This window comes from Pongo abelii, chromosome 9 (genome assembly GCF_028885655.2).
Source record: "Pongo abelii isolate AG06213 chromosome 9, NHGRI_mPonAbe1-v2.0_pri, whole genome shotgun sequence".
In the NCBI taxonomy this organism is placed as follows: domain Eukaryota; kingdom Metazoa; phylum Chordata; class Mammalia; order Primates; family Hominidae; genus Pongo; species Pongo abelii.
The window spans coordinates 115293656-115317781 of NC_071994.2; the positions used below are offsets into that span (position 1 = coordinate 115293656).

General features: G+C 38.7%; 1 protein-coding gene across 2 annotated transcripts; it reads right to left on the reverse strand.

Annotated features, from left to right (window-relative positions):
* On the reverse strand, positions 1–23296 carry IL18 (interleukin 18). 2 transcript variants are annotated; one of them, XM_002822469.5, is made up of 6 exons: positions 23022–23224; positions 11772–11858; positions 10373–10384; positions 6841–6975; positions 5296–5429; positions 1–557 (listed from the first exon to the last, which is right to left on the reverse strand). In XM_002822469.5, the coding sequence occupies exons 2-6, from the start codon at positions 11848–11850 to the stop codon at positions 336–338; spliced, it is 582 nt and encodes a 193-aa protein (XP_002822515.3). In that variant the 5' UTR covers positions 11851–11858; positions 23022–23224; the 3' UTR covers positions 1–335. The 2 variants fall into 2 exon arrangements, with proteins under 2 accessions (XP_002822515.3, XP_002822516.3); XM_002822470.4 differs by lacking the exon at positions 10373–10384 and having other exon boundaries at positions 23022–23296.
* Positions 23297–24126: the final 830 nt, after the last annotated feature.

Below are 24126 nucleotides of genomic sequence, written 5' to 3' on the forward strand. Positions count from 1 at the left end.
TTATGAATTATTTATTTATTTATTTATTTTATTTTTTGAGATGGAGTTTTGCTGTTGTTGCCCAGGCTGGAGCGCAATGGTGCAATCTCGGCTCACCACAACCTTCGCCTCCGGGGTTCAAGTGATTCTCCTGCCTCAGCCTCTTGAGTAGCTGGGATTGAGGGCATGGGTCACCACACCCAGCTAATTTTTTGTATTTTTAGTAGAGACGAGGTTTCACCATGTTGGTCAGGCTGGTCTTGAACTCCTGACCTCTGGTGATCCGCCCGCCTCAGCCTCCCAAAGGGCTGGGATTACAGGCGTGAGCCACTGCGCCCGGCATGAAATTTTAATAGCTAGTCTTCGTTTTGAACAGTGAACATTATAGATCTATCCCCCAATTCATCCTCTTTTTTCAAAATGAGTTTAAAAAGGTCTCTCTCTTTTTCACAAGCTAGAAAGTATCCTTCGTATGATGAAGATTCAAATTGCATCTTATTATCATGTCCTGGGACACTTCTCTGAAAGAATATGATATCACTTTTTGTATCCTTGATGTTATCAGGAGGATTCATTTCCTATAGAGAAAAAAACATTACCTAATTATTTCAGGACATGAACAATTTGAATATATGAAGTTTGTTTTGAAGTATATTACCGAACAGAACAAAAGTAGTTTTGCTTCTCAAGAGTTACATAAAAAAGATCTCTGAACAGCAATACTGACCTCCTCTCCTTCTTAACTCCGAATCTCCTATTCTCCCTGTCGTGGGATGCATATTCAGGTCCAGGCCTCTAGTTTTCCCCTATCCATCGAACAGCTTACTTCTCTCCTCTACCACTGAGTGGTGTCCACATTTGCTCAAGATGAAGTAGAGTTCCAGCAAAGACCACAAGCTTTTTGGGCTAATGTCAGTTTCTGTCCTCTATAACCATTCACGGCTAAAGACGTTGATGACCTCCACCCATAAACTTAATCTAGTTCTAGTTTCTTTTTCTTTTTGCTTTGAGACAGGGTCTCGCTCTGTTGCCCAGCCAGAAGTGCAGTGGTGAAATCATAGCTCACTGCAGCCTTGAACTCCTGGGCTCAAGCAATCCCCCTGCCTCAGCCTCCTGAGTAGCTGGGACTGTAAGTATACACCACCACATTTGGCTAATTTTTAAAATTTATTTTTGTAGAGAAGGGGTCAGGGGGTATCTCACTTTGTTGCCTAGGCTGGTCTTGAACTCCTGGCCTCAAGTGATCCTCCCACTTCGGCCTCCCAAAGTGCTGGGATTCCAGGTATGAGCCACCATGCCTGGCCTGGCCAGTTCTCGTTTCTGAGCCAACTGTGAGAGAGACAGGAAGTGCCAGGAATCTTAGCTTACTCTTTCAGTGGAGCCTGAAATTAAAACTTACGGTGAATAGACCCAATACTTGTTGTAGGGCTAGGCCCTGGGTTCCTGTATAAGCCTGCTGTATTGGCTCAGTTGGCAGTCTTTGACTCTGTCTCCCTGCCAAGCACTCCAGTTCCATAGTAGTCTTGAATTTCTGTCCTGAATATGGTCTACTTGGCTGGGCCCTGCCCTAGAAGGCCAAATGCAGATTCTTGTATGTTTCAGTCACAGAATAGGGTCTTGTGAGAAATGGTTAGATTACTTGAAACTATAATCTTGCAGGTTATCCAACTGGTAGTGCTGCCTGCACTTTTCCTGTTAGTACAGCATGTCTATTTTGCAGGATGGATCAGAACATGTGGGCACCACCTAAGGTTCTTCCATGTTAATCCTGGAACCAGTAGATGTTTTGGACTTAATTTTGGCCTCATGGCAGCACAGATTCCCATGATCCTAAGCACTGATAGAGAAACCTCCAGAATTAAAATAGCATTTCTTCATCCTCCAAAGATGCCTGAAAGACTCTGGATGGCAGAGGTTGGGGGGTTACCTCCAACTTCTCAATCAGTTGTGGAATCGATAGTCATAACTCTCGACCTTTGTTCTTTATCAACAAGTGTGGGTCCTAAGTTGATGAAAGTATAAACTAGTTTCCCTATTGGCACCCACTTCTGCAGCTGTCTACAATATACCACAATTTAGGAAGAGACCCTAAGCTGTGGGCATCAATTTGGAACTAATCTGAAATCTAATGTATAAATGAGAAATAATCCATAGCCAAAACTTCAAAAGCTCTGGTAACATTACAGAGGAAGATGAACCAGTATAGAAAGTTACAGTTGAGCCCGGTGAGACGGCTCACGCCTGTAATCCCAGCACTTTGGGAGGCTGAGGCGGGCGGATCACAAGTTCAGGAGGTCGAGACCATCCTGGCTAACACGGTGAAACCCCGTCTCTACTAAAAATACAAAAAATTAGCTGGGCGTGGTGGCAGGCACCTGTAGTTCCAGCTGCTCGGGAAGGTGAGGCAGGAGAATGGCGTTAACCCGGGAGGCAGAGCTTGCAGTGAGCCGAGATCGTGCCACTGCACTCTAGCCTGGGCGACAGAGTGAGACTCCGTCTCAAAAAAAAAAAAAAAAAGAAAAGAAAAAAAGAAAGTTACAGTTGAAAGTGAGAGTGTGGATAGGTAGAACAGGCGATCTCTTTAATCACAGTTATTGCACATTTCAGAATAGAGGTAAGGACATCCTTGGGCAGTAGCTTTCCTAGTTTTGATGTTGACCCACTCCCAGCCATCATAGGGAAAGTACATAGCAAATGGATGTCAAAGCAATCCCAATGACCTTGGAGAACCCCCAACTTGGAAAGCCCTACCTGGTGAAACTTGAGTGCTCCAAGGGAAAAGGGATTTTTTTTTTTTACATCAGAAGGGGTTGAATCTGAATCCAGGGAAAGTTGATATTGACCTAACATCTCCCAAGTGCACTGGAAAGTCTGAGGGAACCCTGGCCAAGCCTGGATATAGATACATATATACATGTATATGTATATATATGAAACACACACTGACAGCAACCTCTCAAAGCAAATCCCTCTTAGTGTTGTCAAGGTTCTTGACCAAAGAACTTTATAGGACTTTATAGCTAGTAGTCAACAGTGAAAGGTGAGCACATGAGGGCAGCCAGTTGTATCTTTTTCTTTTTTTGAGACGAAGTCTCATTCTGTCGCCCAGGCTGGAGTGCAGTGATGCGATCTCAGCTCACTGCAGCCTACGCCTCCTGGTTTCAAGCGATTCTCCTGCCTCAGGCTCACAATTAGCTGGGATTACAGGTGCGTGCCACCATGCCTGGCTAATTTTTGTATTTTTTTTAGTAGAGACAGAGTATCGCCATGTTGGCCAGGCTGGTCTTGAACTCCTGATCTCAAGTGAGACACTCGCCTTGCCCTCCCAAAGTGCTGGGATTATAGGCATGAGCCACTGTGCCTGGCCTGTTGTATCTTATTATCTAGAACCTAGGCCACTTTTATGACCACTGCTAAGATCCTTATTAGTGGCAGGAAAAGGGATTAAAGACAAGGGCTAAAACTGGTCCTAGTCCACCCCTCACTCTCTCCCTCCCTCCAACTAATATTTACTGAGTTTCTTCCAGAAACAGATTGGCTATGATGCTGATGAAGCTTAAATGTCAGATTTCCTCATTTGCACAGATCTCTTCAAGCCACCCCCGCCCTTTTTAAAATTTGAATTAAATTATTAAGCTTATGCCTTTGGTAATTTTACATTCTTTTTTTTTTGAGACCAAGTTTCACTCTTGTTGCCCAGGCTGGAGTGCAATGGCACGATCTCGGCTCACCGCAACCTCTGCCTCCCGGGCTCAAAAGATTCTCCTGCCTCAGCCTCCCGAGTAGCTGGGATTACAGGCATATGCCACCACGCCCAGCTAATTTTGTATTTTTAGTAGAGATGGGGTTTCTCCATGTTGGTCAGGCTGGTCTTGAACTCCTGACTTCAGGTGATCCGCCCGCCTTGGCCTCCCAAAGTGCTGGGATTACAGGTGTGAGCCACCACACTCAGCCACATTCTTTTTCTTTAAAAGGGCCATCAAAATTGAATAAACTTCAGGCTCCCCCAAATATGGATTTGCCCAATTCCTACTAACTGCCAAGCATTATTTCCATCTTCTTAACATTGTCACCAGTCTCCCTCAACAAGAATCCACTTGTAGGTTCGGACTTATCCCAGTTTCTGAATCTGCCTCTGCAGCTGAGTTTTCCTCTATCCCACATAGCTTGAGCTTGGCCATCTCCTTCCCTTCTAATTATGTTGCTCAGTAACAGCATGCTTAACCCTTTCCACCCTACCCTTCCATCCCAGGCCTCTTATGCCATTTTGATAACTAAGCTGCCTGTCAGGTCTAGAATGGGGACTCTAAATTGTCACCTGAAGGGGTGGCACTCTGGTTGGAGGGAGATAGCTGAGGGATTTGTCTGGGGGCTGTGTCTGTTGCATATGCACTGTTCTTACTTGGATTATATTTTAGAGTGGCTTTTTTCTCCCTACCCCTTGGTACCTTCACTAAGGTCATATCCTAACTGTCTTTCAGTGGGGACTGGGTGGGCATGAAAGCAGTTATTTATCGGCAAATCTCCACTCAAAAAGAGTCTTCATGACATGGAATTCTCCTCTGAAGCATTGCCAATTTGTAAGCATCCCTGGTTACTCTTACTGGCTTAGTCTGTAGCTATAGTTAATTGTGGTTTATCTAACAATAATGGAGGAAATAGAGAAAAATAATAGAGAATAATAATGGAGAATAATAGAGAAAAAGTAGAGGCCAGAAATACTTTATACCTGGCTTGCAGATAATTATAGCATTACTTTTACGCTGATCTCATAACTTATTCAATTAGATTAACATTAAAAATAACATACATCAACTGGAAGCTGAAGCTTGTGTCTAAGACTTAGGCTAAGGATCAGCAACAAAACAACTAGGGATTAAAATATTATCATAATTTACAAAGGTGTAGAAATATAGAAGGATAATTAGCTTCATTCTTCATAGCAGAACTCATTCTGGAAAGTCACATGTTATTCTTAAATGTATAACTCACATATGTATTCTACATTATTATTTGTATAAAGACTGATTATTCAGGAGATGCAGGTCATAAAACAAGTGTTGTATCTCCTCTTCCCTGTGACAGGCTCAGAAAAACCATCGTTATCACAATAGGTAAAGAGTTTGATAATTTTTAGTAAGTATTCATTTTAATGGTTCTCTACTTCTTGTTATTTCTGTTCTAGACAAAATGTTGGTCTGAGGATATTTGAGTTTTCTAATTATATTATTTATATTAACATTAGAAATAATGTTATATTTCTAATTATATTAATTATATTAACATGGTTGAAAACAAAGTAAGGCTCAGTCTTACCTTAAAGGAAATAATTTTGTTCTCACAGGAGAGAGTTGAAATTTTCTCACACTTCACAGAGATGGTTACAGCCATACCTCTAGGCTGGCTATCTTTATACATACTTATAATAAATATGGTCCGGGGTGCATTATCTGAAATAAATATAATAAATGAGAACTCTAGTTAGAAGAATTTTTGCACAGGAACATTTGCGGAAATTTAACCAAAAGATAGTCCTTAATACACCTGTTCCCACTTTGAGACTTGGCCAGTCTGCAGGAGACTATGTACAGCTGGTCAGACATTTTTAAAAACACAGTTCAGGCCTGGCACAGTGGCTCATGCCTGTAATCCCAGCATTTAAAAGTTAAGAACAACCTTTTATAATCCGTATCGTTAAAATACTCATAAAAGTTGCAGCATGTGTGTTGTAACACATATTAAACTGTGGGGTTGTTTGTTTGGGAGGCTGAGGCGGGCAGATCACTTGAGGTCAGGGGTTTGAGACCAGCCTGGGCAACATGGTGAAACCCCAGCTCTACCAAAAATACAAAAATTAGCCGGGTGTAAGTGGTGCATGCCTGTAATCCCAGCTACTCGGGAGACTGAGGCATGAGAATCACTTGAACGTGGGAGGTGGAGGTTGTAGTGAGCCGAGATCGCACCACTGTACGGCACTTCAGCCTGGGCAACAGAGTGAAACTGCGTCTTAAACAAACAACCCCACAGTTTAATGTGTATTACAACACACAAGCTGCAACTTTTTTGAGTATTTTAAAGATGTGAATTCTAAAAGATTGTTTTTAACTTTTAAATGCTAAATAAAGTATTTAAAATATATGTTAAGGTAAGTATTCAGTATTTTTGAAGAATGTACATTCACTGCTTCAACTCAGCCTAACTTTGATACTTGGAATTCATATTTTGGAAGGCACAGTAGACTTGATCATTTTCTTTTCTTTTTAGGTTTTTTTTTTTTTTTTTTTTTTTAATTTTAGGGACAAGGTCTCTATATCACCCAGGCTGGAGTGCAGTGGCTATTCACAGGTACGATCAGAGTGTACTACAGCCTCAAAGTCCTGGCCTCAAGGAATCCTCCTGCTTGAGCCTCCCAAGTAGCTAGGATTACAGATAGATGCCACCACACCTGGCAACTTAATCCTTTCCTATTGTACTCTAAGTTTCTGGGGGAAGACAGACTCATTTGAAATGTGTGTGTATTTATTTTTAATATTTTGAAAACTATCAGAATTTTCAGCTGTAACAAGCACGGATTAAGCATCCAACTAGAGGTTTTAAACAGTTAATGCAATCACAATAAAGGGATTGGTGATTCAAAGGCAGGCTCAGAGAGGCATGACCCCTAGCAATGTCTTATTGTATCCAACTTTTTACCCCAACTAAAAAACGTGGATGCCTTATAAAGTTTCTTGTAAGTGAAATTATTGTTACTCCTGTGACTTTTCATCTAAGGATTGGGACTAGCACGGAAAAATGTAAGCAGTAAAACAGAATGGGAAGAAGTAGCTAGTCATTTCTACATTTAGAAATTAAAAAACATACCTCTACAGTCAGAATCAGTCATATCTTCAAATAGGGGCTGATTTCCTTGGTCAATGAAGAGAACTTGGTCATTCAAATTTCTTATGATTGAGAATTTAGATTCAAGCTTGCCAAAGTAATCTGATTCCAGGTTTTCTACAATAAACATTAAATCTCATTTAAAAATACATACTTTCTTTGTTAATTGACAAATAAGTATGCTATATATTTTAGTTTTCTAAAACTATTAATGACAATCTTCTGTTCCAGAAGCAGCTACAATAAAGTTGCCTATTGTTTTTTAACCTACTCTCAAAGGCACAGTCAATTTCTTGTTACCATTCAGAACTACTCTGCCTCTGAAGTGTTAACTTCAAATATCCTAGTCTCTTACCCTTTTAGTTTTCTCACACTTTTACTCCAACTCTATGTGTTCTTAAATTTCACAACATCTTCCAGTCTCCTGACTCTTGTATTTCCTCTCTATCTAACCTCTTCCTGTCTTCCCTTCCTCCCCAGTGCAGCTGGACCTCAGAGTTCATTTTGTCTACCATTTTGCCAGGATATTAAATCCCTAACTTATTTGTCTTTCTGCTACAAAACTCCAGACTTGGCTGCTGAGTGCTGCTGGTGAACAATGGCACAAGTGTTCAAAACGGTGCCATTACAAGCATATCAATTGTCAATACTTCTTTTGTTTTCCAGTTCAGCACTCTCTTCCATAGTTCATAGCCGCAATTTCAAATTTTCTTTGCTCTCTTCAGGACCTCTACACCATCATCTCTGTTTTCATTTTCAGCAAATGATTTCCTGCCACTCCACGTACAAATTTAACTCTGGCAGCACCAGTTATTTCCTCTCTCCCTTTTGTCCCAAGGGGAAACGCGAAGGTACCATTTCTGGTATCTAGGGCTGATCCCATTTGTGCTCGGCATGTACCCTCTACTGAAGCTTTGATTTACCAATCATCCTTTCTCTTCTATCAACCCAGCAATTCTACCTCCTGGGTTTTATCCTGAAGAAAAAATCAGACAAATGTGTGAACATTTTTGTACAGGAATGCTTATGGGAACATTGTTAATAACAACAACAAACTGGAAACAAACATTCACCAATTAGGAATTGATTAAATAAAAATGGCAAAGATATGCCCTTATTATGAAATATCATGAACTTAATATAACTGCAATTACTTGTTGCCATGGAGAGATGTCCATATATATCACTAACTAGAAAAAGCAGCTTAGGTATAAAACAATCCCTTTTAATAAAAATATAAGCATTTCTGTGTCTTTATATATATATAGAAAGGAGTGTAGAAATATTGTATCAAAATGGTAGCTATCATTATTTCTGGGTGGTTTCTATTTTTATCTTTCATATTATTATCTTTTTTCATTGCCTCAGTTACAAAGAACACATTATTTTCATAATCAAAAAAGCACAAAGCTCTTTATTTTGAGATTTAAAACTGCTCCATCAACCCAATCTCACTTTGCAGCTAGTCTTGTTTCTCTCCTCCTTTTAACAGCCAAGCTTTTAGCAAGAATTGTCTGTATCATTTCTTCACTTTCCATTCACTGTTTCACTCATTGCAATCTGCCTCTGCCTCCATTTCACCATCAAGCTGCTTTCATTGAGATCACCAAACTCCTTGTTGCTGAATCTAAAAGCTGTGTTCTGGCCCTTGATTCTCCAGGCTGCAAAATTCAACACAATGCCTATCCCCTCAATTTGAAATGCTCTCCTGGGAGTCGATGGAATTCTCTTGGTTCTTCTTCTTCCGTTTTGGTTAGTCTGCTCTCTGTTCTTTATTAGCTTCTTTCTACTGCATCCTTTAAATGTAGGTATTCCCCCCAGTTCAGTACTTGGCTTTTACTCTCACTTTACACATTTCCTCTGATTTGTCTTTTTATCTCTATAGATTCAAATGCCATTTCTATGCATAAGCCTTCAATATCTCTATCTCCAGCCCAAATCTTTGTCCTGAACTCAGTACCACATGTAGAAGAGTTTTTGGACATCTCCCCTAGGATGTTCCACAGACATCTCAGATCCAAAACTAAATGCATCATCCATCCTCCACTTTGTATACACCAAAACCTGCTCTTCCTTCTGTGTTTCCTATTTCACTGAATGGTACAAATTGCCTAAGTGAAAAATGTAGGCATCATCTTTTCTACTTTCTTCTCCTTTCCAAATCCAACCCTAAATCATGTCCTATTGATTCTCTCAAGTGTTTCTAAAATCCATTCACAGCTCCTCATCCGCACTCCCCTATGTCTACCTTAATTCATGACACCATCATTTCTTGTAAGAACTAAAATAATAGCCTCTCAACCCTTAATTTTGTCCTCCTCACCCCACACCATCAATTCTTTATACCAAAGCCAGAATGATATTTTAAAAATATATTATTTCTGAATTTTAAAGAGTCATATGGTTACCTGGAATAAAGATTATATTTTCCAGATTTTCTTGCACTTAGTGTGGCCATGTGATTAAATTCTAGTCAATGGAATATGAGGGGAATTGATGTGTTTAACTTTCAATTAGAGTCTTTGAAAGGAACGAGCCTGACTTCTCTTATCTTGACCCTTTCTTGATAACTGGGATATGAACCCAGGAAGTATGATGATTTTCAACTATGTGAGTGAGATCAACAACTAGGGGATGATGGGTAACAAGACAGAAGAAAGTTGCGGGTCCCAATATCATCAGGTTGCTTCCAGCCATACTACTTCTGAGCTGCCTACTTAGACTTTCTTTGAGAGAAAAATTCTCTATCTTATTCAGCTACTGTATCTTTGGATGTCTTTGTTACAACAAACTAATCTTTACCCTAGCTAATACATATTGTACTTAATTAACCCTATTATCTCCAAGATAAAGTCCAAATTTCACATCTTGGGGTAAGAGAACGTCTTGCTCTACACCCTGTTTATCACTCTAGCTTCTCTCACTGGTCTCCTACTCCTACTCTACTTCCATTCTGAATTACCCTGAGTTCGTCATAAATGCCATGGTTTCTTTCAGATCTTGGCCTTTGAATGTGGTCTTCTTGCTCCACCCATTCCTATCTCCTCTACTTCCAGAATTTTCTGCCCCCCCCCCCCCGCCCCCCACCAACCCGGGAACCTCCCAGGCTTCTTCCCAAAGCATTTCTCAGAGGAGGTGTTACTGATTTTGGACAATTCTAATGCTTCAATCCCTTTTTCCTATGCAACGCTCCCCCTGCAACAGAATCCATGACTTCGTGCTAATCTTAGGACCTATGAAACAAGCAAAGTCTATTTTGTAGATTCTAAGAGCTGGAGAATTTTTTAAGGCGTAGAGAAGCATCTTTTGCTAGAGGTTCTTCTTTGTATCTCTTATGATCATCTTCATTCCAAAGCTGTGCTACTGAGTCCACATTTCTTTGAGGGCAGATTGGCTTTTCAAATAGATTGGTATCATGAGAACCATTTTTTTTTCTCAGCTGACAATGGTGAGATAGATGTGTCTCAAGCAGATACTTAGTTTGCAAAGAAAAATAAATTCATTTATACTTTACCATCATCTTCAGCTAAGAGGGGGAAAAAAAGAGAAACAGAATATGTAAAATTTTGTATTTTGACCCATAATTTAATCTCATTCTAGCTTTTACTTTTGCTACTCCTCTTTCTCGAACTCCTATTTTTATGGTTTAATGGTCTGTCTTGGCTTGTATCAGAATATTATATAATCATCCAAAAGGCCCATAAAATGAAGCTTATCAGACTTAGTGTGTTCTCAGGTAATTTAGACATAAAACTTAAACCTAGGGTTTAAAAATTTCAATATGTAACTAAAAATAAATTTTATAAAATAAGAGATTTTACTTTTAAATGTATTGCTTAAATGGAAAGTCACCTAAGAAAAGTCACCTAATAATTTTTTATGAAGGTTTTTTTTTTGTGTGTGTGTGTCAGGGTCTACTGTCATGCAGGCTGGAGTGTAGGGGTGGGATCATAGCTCACTGCAGGCTCAAATTCCTAGGCTCAAGTGATCCTCCTGCTTCAGCCTCCAAAGAAGGTAGGAGGTGTCCACAGGATATTTTTCAATTTTTTGTAGAGATGGAGTCTCACTTTGTTGCTCAGGCTTTTAAATGAAGGTTTCAAATGAAGGCAAACTTTCAAATGAAGCCAAATTGTTCACAGAAGATTAATCATAAGAATCAATTTTTAGGCCATGTGTGGTGGTTCATGCCTATAATCCCAGCACTTTGGGAGGCCGAGGCAGGAGGATCATCTGAGATCAGGAGTTCAAGACCAGCCTGGACAACATGGCAAAACCCTGTCTCTAGTAAAAATACAAAAAATTAGCCAGGCATGGTGGGATGCACCTGTAGTCCCAGCTACTCAGAAGGCTGAGGCAGGAGAATTGCTTGAACCCAGGAGGTGGAGGTTGCAGTGAGCAGAGATTGTGCCACTGCACTCCAGCCTGGGCAACAGAAAAAAAAAAAAAAGAATCAATTTTTACTTGTCAAACATATTTACATAAAATGGTGTAATTCGCAGAACTCTAAATTTACAGAATCTCTTACATAATTTGCCAATTTGCTTTGGGAAATTGTATTTCCTGAATGCACCCAGTTTTGTACTGGGATTTTTCCCATGGAAATCCCATGAAAACTGGGATTTTTCCCATGGAAATCCCATGAAAACTGGGATTTTCACGATGTGCACTTACTGCCACCTGGAGAGTGAGCTACTGCTGATTAAAGTGCCAGGACACGTGGTGTGACAAGGTGCTGAGACTTTGGACATGTTATGGTTAATTTCTAGAGGTCCACTATTTTTTTTTAAGAGCCATTAATATTACAATGAAATTTGGTGACAAAAAGAGTCACTTAATAGTTCACCTCACAACATCTTTTCTAGTTGAATAGATTTATCTGAACCTGGTAATTTGTTCTATGGCATTAGCCTTACCTATAAAGTAAAGCGTATTGTCAATAAATTTCATTGCCACAAAGTTGATGCAATTGTCTTCTACTGGTTCAGCAGCCATCTTTATTCCTAATGAAAGCAAAGAGCCATCTGTTAAGAGACAATGATTGTACCTTTTACTACTACTTTATACTACCTTCAAGTTCAGTGGTCAGTTAATCACCTAGTATACTGATGAACAATCTTGACATTCAATAAATGCCAGAAGTTTCAGCTTATGAATACCCATGTTTAAGTGTTCTCTTACAAATCATCAGATATTTGAAAGATAGAAAGCATTCTCTCATGAAACAGTATTATAAAGGGTAGATAAATGGCCCAGTACTGAACTGAATCATTATTCTAGTATTCCTTGAGAAATATAAATATATTATCAATATAAATACAGTTTCATCTGAGGATGCCAGAAACACATCTAATCCTGCCCTTTAGGAAGGACTGGCTTCATCCTTCTCTTACAACCAGTGGATTCCTATGGGTGAGAGGCTGAAGGTTTGTGACTTCATTGTCAAAGTGCTGAAGGTGAAACAATGATAAAAAAGTGCTTCCATCTGAGGGTACCGGCAGGGTGGGAGAAGGCTGAAGGGCTCTGGCATTTGGTGGTCCTCCTTCTCCCTGAGCAGCAGTGGTTTTTGATCTGGAGTCTAGATTATACTATATTTTTAACACAAGTAATACATAAATACAATCTTGCTGTAAAATCAAGGGATACAGGATTTGAAAAAAATTTAAATCCTTCTATTTGCTCTTCCTTTCTGCCCCTCTTCCAATGTGGTGTGCAGGCTTCCAGAATTTTGTTATGGAATAGGAGTTCTCAGTGTGAGAAATCTGTGAACTTGGATGGGGAAAAAAATACACACGTATTTTCACCAACCTCTGAAATTTAGCATTCCTTCCATGATTAGTTGCAGGAAACAAACCACAGTATTATTAGCAGTACGTGTGACTCTCATTAATAGAAATACCTATTTTCTATTGTGCTACAATTATTGCAGAGATCTTGAGACACGGTTTAAACTCATTACTACTTTGAAATTACAGAAGTTTAGTCCTCACAGTAGATCTTATTATTTAATGTGTTGGTAAAATGGCACATATATACTGCATCAAAATTTGTTTAAAAATTAAATGGTATGCAGGAGAGTATTCATAAATCTGGGCTCAAAATTTTTCTAGCATAATATGAGGCCTAGCATGTATGGTAGAGTAAGCAGGAATTTAAAACTCAGTTAAAAAAAAATTAATCTGAATTAAGCTAACCCCAAAATAGTTGTTAGTTGGTGTTATACAACAGTTTTGTCTAGATTGAGTTCCTTATACACATCCAAATGTGGATGGTTATTAAATTTATTTTATTTAATAAGTTTAAATAAAATAAAATTTTATTAAACAATATTTAAATTTACAATTTATTTTTTCTTTTCTGCTTTGGTTTTTATTAAATGAGTTTCATATCCAGTTTAAAAGGCAAATGTAAACATGCTTTCTTAAAGATGTATCATAAGCTGTTTTCTTTCAGTGAATTGAAGTGTTTGACAGAGAAGCAAATGTCAAAACCATGCTATCAGACATGTTTCTTTCGGCATTTGTACTTATTATGACAAGTTTACATACAAAGTTTTTTTGTATTTTTATTTTATTTGTATAAATTTATGGGACACAAGTGTAATTTTGTTTCATGGACATATTGCATAGTGGTGAAGTTAGGGCTTTTAGTGTATCAATCACTGGAATAACACACTTTGTATCCATTAAGTAATTTCTCATCCACTTCCCTCTCACTTCCCCCACCTTTTGAGTCTCTACTGTTTATCATTCTATACTGTCTATGCATCCACACTACCTAGCTCCCACTCATAAGTGAGAACATGAGGTATTTGCCTTTCTGTGTCTGAGTCATTTCACTTAAGATAACGGCCTCCAGTTCCATCCATGTTGCTGCAAAAGAGATGATTTCATTCTTCCTTATGGCTGAATAATATTCCATTGCATATATGCATACAGACACACACACACACACACACACACACACACACACACACACACACACACACACCATATTTTCTTTACCCATCCATCAGTTGATGAACACTTAGGTTGATTTTATATCTTTGCTATTGTGAATAGTGCTGTAAATAAACATACAAATGCAGGTATCTTTTTGATACAATGATTCCCTCTGGGTAGATATGCAGTAGTGGGATTGTTGGATCAAAGGGTAGTTCTATCAGTTATCTGAGAAATCACCATATTATTTTCTATAGAGGTTTCATAAATTTACATTCCCACCAAGAGTGCTTAAGTGGTCCCTTTTTCTGCATCCTCAACAATATATGTTATTTTTTGTAATAACAGCCATTCTGATTGGTGTAAGATATTATCTCATTGTGGTTTCAATTTGCATTTCTATGATAATTAGTGTTGACAAGCATTTTTTCATGCTTGTTGGCCATTCATATGTCTTCTTTTGAAAAATATCTACTTGTGTCCTTAGCTCATTTTTTGACGGGATTATTTGTTTTTTTTGTTGTGAGCTGTTTGAGTTCCTTGTAAATTTGACACATTAGTCCCCGTCAGATGTATAGTTTGCAAGTATTTTCTCCCATTCTGCAGGTTGTCTGTTTACTCTGTTGATTATTTCTTTTGCTGTATAGAAGCTCTCTAGTTTAATTAAGTCCCATATGCCTATTTTTGTTTTTATTGCCTGTCCTTTGAGGGCTTGTTCATGAATTCTTTACCTAGACCAATGTCCAGAAGAGTTTTCTCTAGGTTTTTTTTTTTTTCCATTTTATAGTTTCAGGTCTTACATTTAAGTCTTTAATCCATCTTGAGTTGATTTTTATACATGGTGAGAGATACGGGTCCACTTTCATTCCTTCTGCATATAGCTACCCAATTTTCCCAGCACCATTTATTGAAACTGGTGTCTTTTTCCCATTGTATATTCCTGTCAGCTCTGCCAAAAATCAGTTGGCTAAGTATGTGGCTTTATTTCTGGGTTCTCCATTCTGTTCCATTGGCATATGTGTCTGTTTTTATACCAGTACCATGCTGTTTTGGTTACTATACCCTTGTAGCGTAACTTGAAGTAGGTAAAAATTTTTTTATAACTCTGTTCTAATATACCAGGTTTCCTTTATACAGTTAAGTATTTAATTTTATGTCTGTAAAAACATTGTTCTGAGAAGGGGTCCACAGTCTTCATATTTCCCATGAAAGCCCCTGCCAGAAAAATAATTAGGGAGCCCCTACACTAGAATTCAGTGGTGCCTTGGGTTCCTGAAGGCAGTTATGGTTGGGGCTCTAAGGAAGATGGGTAAGTCACAATTGTCAATGGTACATAGAGAAGTAGCCATAAAACTGTGTTCATAGGTAGAGAACTGACTCAAATTCTTTCTAACATAATCTAAAAGCAAGCATATATGTAAGCAGGAAATTAAAACTCAGTTGAAAAAACCTAATGCAAATTAAGCTGACTCCAAATACTTGTGAGTTGGTGGCCATTTAACAGGTTTATTTTCTTTTTTAATAGAGATGGGATCTCATTATGTTGTCCAGGCTGGTCTTTAACTCCTGGACTCAAGATGTCCTCTCTCCTTGGCCTCCCAAAGTGCTTGAGATTACAGGCATGAGTCACTGTACCCAGGCCTTATTTGACAGTTTTATCTAGGTTTAGTTCCTTATGCTCATGTAAGTGTGAACAGTTATTAAATTTATCTTATTTAAATAACATTTTTTTTTTGAGATGGAGTCTCACTTTGCCACCCAGGTTGGAGTGCAGTGGCACGATCTCAGCTCACTGCAACCTCCACCCCACGCCTCTCACCTGGGTTCAAGCAATTCTCCCATCTTAGCCTCCCAAGTAGCTGGCACCACAGATGCGCACCACCACACCCAGATAAATTTTCGTATGTTTGGTAGAGATGAGGTTTCACCACGTTGCCCAGGGTGGTCTTGAACTCCTGAGTCAGGTGATTTGCCTGACTTCGCCTCTCAAAGTTCTGGGATTATAGGTGTCAGCCACCATGCCTGGCCAACACATTTAAATAAAATAAAAACTGATGTACAAATGAATTTAAATAAACATTTAAATATTATAAAATTTAAATATTTATCAAATATTTAAATATCATAAATATTAAATATTATTAAAATTTAAATATTTATCAAACATTTAAATATTATAAATATTAAATATTATAAAATATTTATAATATTTAAATTTACAATTTAGAATTATCACCTAGTTTTTTAAAGGAGGGGATAAGGAAGACTCTTAGAGAAAAATAATATAGCAAAGGATGAAAAGATCGCTGAGATAAGTCTAAACATTTTTTACCAAAACCCAAACCAACATTAATATTAAAAATCAGGACAATAATGACTAGGCTGTGAGCTCCATGAGGGCATTTTCTTTATTCACCTTTATAGCTTCATTGCTGAACATGGCCCTATTATCAGCATCAGAAGGTGTTTGTTAATGACTGCATTAACTGAAAAGGCAGACATTTGTTAACCTCAGAGGCACTCTATGTTTTGATTAGTTATCAGTTGGTGAAATAATGACTAGCATGATCTTCTCTACAAACTTTAATATTATGTAATACACACATATTTATTCAAGTAATTCACCTGAAATGTACCAAGCAGTATGGGCAGGAATTGGATTAAATTACTGGTGTTTACTATTTTGAGTCCATAGTTAGTCAGTGAGTGAATGGATTTAGACAAGGACAATATTTGAGCTGATTCACCAGTTAAGGTTTGAGCATCAACTACGCATCAGGAATGCGGCCAGTAGCTGACCAAACCACACATGAACGAGAGTTGGCTCCTACTCTCCAGTGACTCAGAGTCTAGTGGGAGAGAAGAATCTATAAAGAGTTACAAAATAACGTAATGAATGATGTAAGAGCTGAATTTACAAGAGATTCATTCTTTCTGTTTGATGGTGCTGGAGAAGGTTACCACAGGAAGTGAAGACCGTGCCACCTTGAAAGAGAAGCAGGCATTTTCAAGGCCAGAGGAAGAGCTTCCACCAAGAAGAAGCAATGTGAACAAAGGCTAGGCAGCAGGGAGACTGAGAAAACATGGGTTGTTTGAGGCCTCAACATTTTTACCATAAATAAGGCAAATGTAGTCACATTTTACAGAAAGAATGCATTTCTAAAGATCTCACATAGTTCAAGGTTAACTTTTCTCTTCTTTTTTTTTTTGGATACAGAGTTTCGCTCTTGTTGCCCAGGCTGCAGTGCAATGGCACGATCTCGGCTCACCGCAACCTCCACTGCCCGGGTTCAAGTGATTCTCCTGCCTTAGCATCCTGAGTAGCTGGGATTACAGTCATGCACCACCACGCCTGGCTAATTTTGTATTTTTAGTAGAGACGGGGTTTCTCCATGGCTGGTCTCGAACTCCTGACCTCAGGTGATCTTCCTGCTTCGGCCTCCCAAAGTGCTGGGATTACAGGGGTGAGCCACAGTGCCCAGCCTAATTTTCTATTCTTTAAGTAGTGAGGGGGGTGGGTTTCTCCATGTTGGTCAGGCTGGTCTCAAACTCCCGACCTCAGGTGATCTGCCCGCCTTGGCCTCCCAAAGGCTGGGACTGCAGGCGTGAGCCACTGCGCCCAGCCAAAGTTAACTTTTTTTTGGAAAAAACGTAAAAGTTTGAGAGGAGATATTCTTGGAGTACATAAACCTACAACAACCAAAGCATATTGTTGCTTTCTTTCTTTTTTCAACTTTCTCAGCATTATTACTAGTGTTTTGTAGCCTGCTGTCTCCACACAGCCTATTATGGTGGTACTTTGGCCTTTTTAATATTGTTTTCTTGCATATAACCTTGGTTTCAACATATTTATTTGGAGTTTTTTTTTTTTTTTTTTGCACAGCAGTAACAATACATCCCTTAGCACTTGGATAACATTATCATATATAAAATTATTTAAAATTATGTTAAAAAAGCACAATAATAACCTGTATGTCTGAAGAACTTCTGAGTTATTTAAAGTCTAATTTACATAATACTGACATGGAAGCAGATAATTCTACCAGGTATAAGAGACACTTACATGTGGTAATAGTGTTAACAGTTTATAACTCATTTGACCTGCCAGCTTTGAAATTAAGTCATTCTAGATAAACTATTTGGAAGAGTTAACATTATTTCCATTTTGCCCATATAAACTATAATTTTTATATTGTTGCCTAATTCAATTCACATAAAATGCAACTTGCAGTATAGTTTGATGAAAGCTTGGAAAGAAGAGTCAGACTACAAAGGCCTTGTGTAAGCAGGCTAAAGAGTTTGAACTGTTTTTTCCTGAAAAAAAAAATACTGACTTAAATAGGAGAAAGATATAGTCAAATTTGTGTTTTAAAAACTCACGCTAGAAGCAACATAAAGAATGGATCTGGTCCGTGCGCAGTGGCTCATGCCTGTAATCCCAGCATTTTGGGAGGCTGAGGTGGGTGGATTGCTTGAGGTCAGGAGTTTGAGACCAGCCTGACCAACATGGTGAAACCCTGTCTCTACTGAAAATACAAAATTAGCTGGGTGTGGTGGCACATACCTGTAGTCCCAGCTACTCGGGAGGGTGAACTGCTTGAACCCAGTAGGCTGCGGTTGCAGTGAAGTGCTCCATTGCACTTCAGCCTGGGCAGCAAAAGTGAAACTCTGTGTCAACACCCCCACCACCACCAAGAACAAAAGAATGGACCTGATTGAACAAGATTGGACAGAGGTCAGACAACAACTACTGAAGCAATTTTAACAATTAAGAGTTGATGAGGCTATAAATTAAGGTAGTGAATTCAAGAGATACTAAACAGCAGGATTTCTCAGCTGATCTGTTGTAGGTCAGACAGAAGAAGGAGGAACTGAGGATGACTTCGTAGTTTTTGGCTTGGGCAATTTGTTGAGTGGTTACCTCATTCATTAAGAAAAAAGAACGAAAATACAGCTCAAGTGTAAAATAATTAGTTCAGTTTTGTAAATCTGAGATGTGTCACAGAAATCAAAAGAGAAAGGGTTTCAGGAGGGGCTGCTTGAAATCAGAAACTGTAGAGCTCCTAATTTACATATAAGCTTAAACTTGTTCATTGAATTTGGCAATTAGGAAGTTTTGGGTAACTGTAGAACAGTTTGGGTAAAGTGGAGGCAGCAGATGGTAGGTGGACAAATATCTAGGACAGAATGGGAGGGGGAAAAGTAAGGACAGTGACTACAAACTATTCTTTTAGGAAGTCTGGCTACAAAGTAAAGAGTTAGGGTAGTAGTTACTGGTGGGGGGGGGAGAGTTATATACATGTACAAATTTTAATTTGGCTCCAGATACATAGTTCCAATGGTAAGAGATCTAATAAATTACTTTTCAAAACATGTCCTAGTTACCTGCCCAAAACTGAAACCTGGGAGTCATTCTTAACTCCTTTGTCTAATCTTTCCCTTGTCTCCAGAATTTGGTATCTCCTCTCCATCTCCAACAGCACTGTTTTAAATTAAGCCCTCATCGCCCCTAACATCTTCTATTTTAATACTCTTCTACTTGGTTTTCTTGCTTCCAGACTCTCCTCCATTGTTGCCAGAGTTATTCTCTCTGCCAGGCAGAACTTCCCCTTCCCCTGCTTTTTTTTTTTTTTTTTTGCCTGCAAACTCTGCCTCATCTTTCATCCCGTAACTCCCAGCTTTTATAGTTCCTCTAGGAAAACTTCTCTGCTCTTTCATTCCTAGCTAATTATTCTCTCCTCAGAGTCCCACCTCCTTCACACCTGTTCATGCTTCTTAACTAGCTCTTACTACCCTGAATTGAGATTACTTTGATTAAAAATAGGTCTGTTCAGTTTCCATCTGAGTTTTAAGACAATGAGTTGTCTTTTTTTCCCCTGAATCTTCAACACCTGGAAAGAGCTTACCACACAGTAAGATATGTGGTAAATATGTGGTAAAGTAAACTTACCACATAGTAAGTTTGCTATGATAAACCTTGTTGCCATGACAACAGTGTAGAAAGGGATGTGTAGAATATATATATTTTTTCTATCTTAAACTTTCCCTCCACCTGAAAGCCAATGAGAAGGAGGAAGAACAGGAGGGAAGTCTGAAAACAGAATTTTAAAAATAGAATAATTTTTCTAATGTCTTCTCCATTTTTCCCTGGTAGTTTCTTTTTTATTTCATGTGTTGATTTTGAATTCTTCATTCTTATTTTCTTACAATTTTTCTTGTTAGTTCTCAATACATCTATGACTGATTACAAGTGGTGTGTTCTCATCCCCATTCCTCTTCTCCTCAATTTTCCTCTTCCTTCCTCATCCATGTTTCTTTGCTTTAATCTATGAAATTTATAGTATCCATTGGATAAAAATACTTTGACTATTTCATCTAAAATTCTCAGACTATTGACTTTTTTTTTTTTAAGAGTTACAAAACACCTCAGAAAGATCCTCCCAGGAGTAAGCAGTGACAATTTGTTCTTTAAAACAGACATAAAAATTTAGTTATGCAATACTTTGACAACTAGCCAGAGGCTAGCGAACGGTAGAATTTCACGATGGAAATTAGGACACATGAGTTCCAGTTTTGTCTGGGGCAAGTCACTTAATTTTAAGGGTCTCAGTTCCCTCATTTGGACAAGGAAGTTGGATAGTCAATCTTTAAGGTCTGTTCCAGCTCTACCAACCTGAAATTCTAGACTCTAGTTAAAGCTGTAAGGAGAGAACCATTGATATGTGGCAAACGGCCTAGTAACCACTTCTTCATAATTCTAAGACAGTACATATTTATGGCATATTTATTATACAACCAGCATTGTTAAGCCACTAAGAGTTTAAAAACATACTATTAGGCCGGGCACCGTGGCTTACGCCTGTAATCCCAGCACTTTGGGAGGCCGAGGCAGCTGGATCACTTGAGGTCAGGAGTTCGAGACCAGCCTGGCCAACATGGTGAAACCCTGTTTCTACTAAAAATACAAAAATTAGCTGGGCATGGTGGCAGGTGCCTTGTAGTCCCAGCTACTTGGGACACTGAGGCAGGATAACTGATTGAACCCATGAGGCGGAGGTTGCAGTGAGCCGAGTTTGTGCCACTGCACTCCAGCCTGGGTGACAGAACAGGGCTCCATCTCAAACAACAACAACAACAAGAACAAACATACTACTAGATTAAAAGTTAAAATGCCTTGAACTTGAAAAGCAACTATGATTATGATTATCCATGCTGTGGAATTCCAATCCTGTTGAATAGGTATGGGATGAAATGAGGGAGCATGCTACATAATTAATTCCCTGAGATCAGGTAGGTAGTCGTCTTGACAGCAACAAGATCAAAACCTAACTTTTCAGTTCTATAAATCATTTTATCCTTGAACATTTTGCCATCTTATTATGAATGCGTGTATGTGAGTGTGGAAGAGGTGAGAATAGAAGAAAACTTAAAAAATAAGTTTTTAAGTTTTTGTTTTTGAGTCTGTAGACTCAAAGCAAAAAATCAAAATGGAACTGATGTAGTTTAAATGGCCTTGTTTGAAAAGGAGAATTGAATTGAATCTCAAAGAATGCTTAAAGATTTGAATAGATAGAGAAGGCAATGGACCAGCATTTATGTGATAATCAAAACAATGTTGTGGTGGGGGTGAATTGAATAGAGCGATTTTTTTTCTTTTCTTTTCTTTTTCTTTTTTTTTTTTTTGAGACGTGGTCTTGCTCTATCACCCAGGCTGGAGTGTAGTGACACAGGAAACATGGCTCACTGTAGCCTTGACCTCCTGGGCTCAAGTGATCCTCTTGCCTCAGCCTTTTGAGTAGTTGGGACTACCGGCACATACTACCACATCTGGCTAATTTTTGTATGTTTTGGAGAGACAGGGTTTTTGCCATGTTGCCCAGGCTGGTCTTGAACTCCTGAGCTGAAGCAATCCACCTGCCTTGGCCTTCCAAAGTGTTGGGATTACAGGTGTGAGCCACTGCACCCAACCTGTGATTTTTGGATTGTAGTACAACAGTCCTGCTGTTCTGCAGTGAACACAAGGTAAAGTGGGATTAGATTATGGAGGGCTTTGGAAATCAGGTAAAAGAGTAAATTTAATCTCACAGGCAATAGGAAAAAATTGCAGATAAAAAGTTATTTTGAAGGAAGTTTTTTTGTTTGTTTGTTTTTTTGAGAAAGTCTCGCTCTGTTTAGTGGCTGAACTCACCGCAGATTTGACTATTCTGGGCTCAAGCAATCCTCAGCATCCTGAGTAGTTCTACAGGCATGCACCAACACACCCAAGTAATTTTTTATTTTTCTGTAGAGACTGTGTTGCCCTGGCTGGTCTCAAATTCCTGGGCTCAGGCCTGCCTGAGATTCTAGGCATGAGCTACTGCACCTGGCCTGAAAGAAGATTTAATAGAACTTAAAGTAGCTGAATATAGGCAAAAAGAGGAATTTCAGGTGTCCTAAAATTTAGGGGGTCCTAATTTTTGTTATTCAACTTCAAACAGAGATATTTATTCAGCCCTTTCCTTAATTGTGAAAGAAAATTATCTCGGGGAATGCTATATTATCCAATTGTAGCCCAGTCCAAAGGTGTGGCAGATTTCACAAGATGACTAACCATGGGCAAATTTTTTGTTTGCTTTTAATGTAACTGATTCTGTCTTGAGATTCCCTTTAAAGAGAAACTTATTTATTTTACCACTCTAAAGCAGAGATTCTCAGGGAGTACCTAAAGTGAAAGCTATTTCTAATAATTCTAAGACATAATTTGTCTTTTTCACTCATTCTCTCATGAGCGTACAATAGAGTTTACCAGAGGCTACATTCCGTGCAATATTGCAATAGTCTGAATGCAAAGCAGATGAGAATTCAGCAGATCTATATGGCTTCTATTAAACCAGTTAAAACACTTGTAAAAATAAAAAAGGGTCACTCTTCATGCTTTTTTTTGTAGTTAAAAAAGTACATAGTTATCTTTAATTAAAAATGTTACTTATGCTAACATGTGATGTGCTTAGTGTAAAGGGAACATGAGAGCAAAAAGTCTGAGAACCTCTCCTCTAAAGTGATACTCTCCCATATCTGATAAAAGAAAAAAACTCTACTCTGACTTTGCTTATATTTCTTATGTTGATACTGACTGCTCATCGTAGTGATGCTAGATGGTTTATATTCCTCTCAATTGCTTTCTAGCTTATTTACCTCTAATTGCCATGGCTGACTTTCCAAATAAAGAGGAATGATATTTCTTACCTGCGACAAATAGTTTGTTGCGAGAGGAAGCGATCTGGAAGGTCTGAGGTCCCTTTCCTCTTCCCGAGGCTGTGTAGACTGTAGCAGGTGGCAGCCGCTTTAGCAGCCAGAATTGGCAGCCAGGAGGGCAAAACGCACTGGGAGACAACTCCTTGCTGACTGTCCAGGCAGTCGCCAGGGGAGCAAAGGGCTCAGCAAGCTGGGGAGAGAATGAGGAAGAAGGTGGAGGGAGGAGACTGCTGCCGGCACTCCTTGGGCCCGCCTTCAAACAGGCTCTTTCCTAGGGCAAGAGAAGTTGAAATAAAGTGGCAGGGGATACGAGTACTTCTTTTAATGTAATATCACTATTTCCATGAAATCTTTTCTTCCGTAAAAGTTGGGGCTCTATGCCTTCCGAAACCTGTACCTCTTTCTGAGTACCTCTTTCTGACTTTAAGAAAGCACCTCCTTAGTCCATTAGAAGCATCTTCTTTTGTCATCTGTCTCTCTTCATTTTCAGACTTCCTGGTCACACTTCAGCACAAAACTTTTTCTTATTTTACAATGCGGAATAATCAGTCCTATTGGGGTAATTCCTACAATGTTACAACACTTAAAATATTTCTAAAATGTAACATTTTAAAAAAAGGAACATTTTGCAAATATTTTCTTTTACTTTATAACCTCATTCAGGACTTCCCCTTCCTCCCAAGCTCAATATGCTGTCAAAGGATACTTGATACAGGCCATTAAGATTTAGTTTTCAGTGGAACAGGAGTCCATTTTCATAAAACTTCTTTATCTGCTATATCAGATGCAAGCCACATGGATACCATCATCAGAATTTTATTTAATAATTTTTACATTTTCTGCAACAGAAAGTAAGCTTGGGGAGAGGGATACCAAAATTCAGGTAAGAGGGCAAATATTTACTTGCAGTTTCCAGTGTTAAAACTTTCTATTCCTGGAATGATAGCAAAGACTGACTTAAAATATTTGAAATACGATTTAAGGATACATATTTTTAGGACTTACGTTCAACTTGTTAAAAAATAGTCTTATGAAATGTAACTTTTGAAGAGCAGAGAATAAATATCACAGTCTTGAAAATAATTAGTGGAAACAA

What these genes read in the sequence shown, in the direction of transcription:
- IL18 (XM_002822469.5), bottom strand. Translation starts at nt 11,850, where the DNA reads ATGGCTGCTGAACCAGTAGAAGACAATTGCATCAACTTTGTGGCAATG. An exon ending in GACTGATTCTGACTGTAGAG is followed by an intron (nt 5,430 to 6,840) that starts GTATGTTTTTTA and finishes TATTTATTTCAG; the next exon opens with ATAATGCACCCCGGACCATA. An exon ending in ACAAAATTATTTCCTTTAAG is followed by an intron (nt 558 to 5,295) that starts GTAAGACTGAGC and finishes TTTTCTCTATAG; the next exon opens with GAAATGAATCCTCCTGATAA.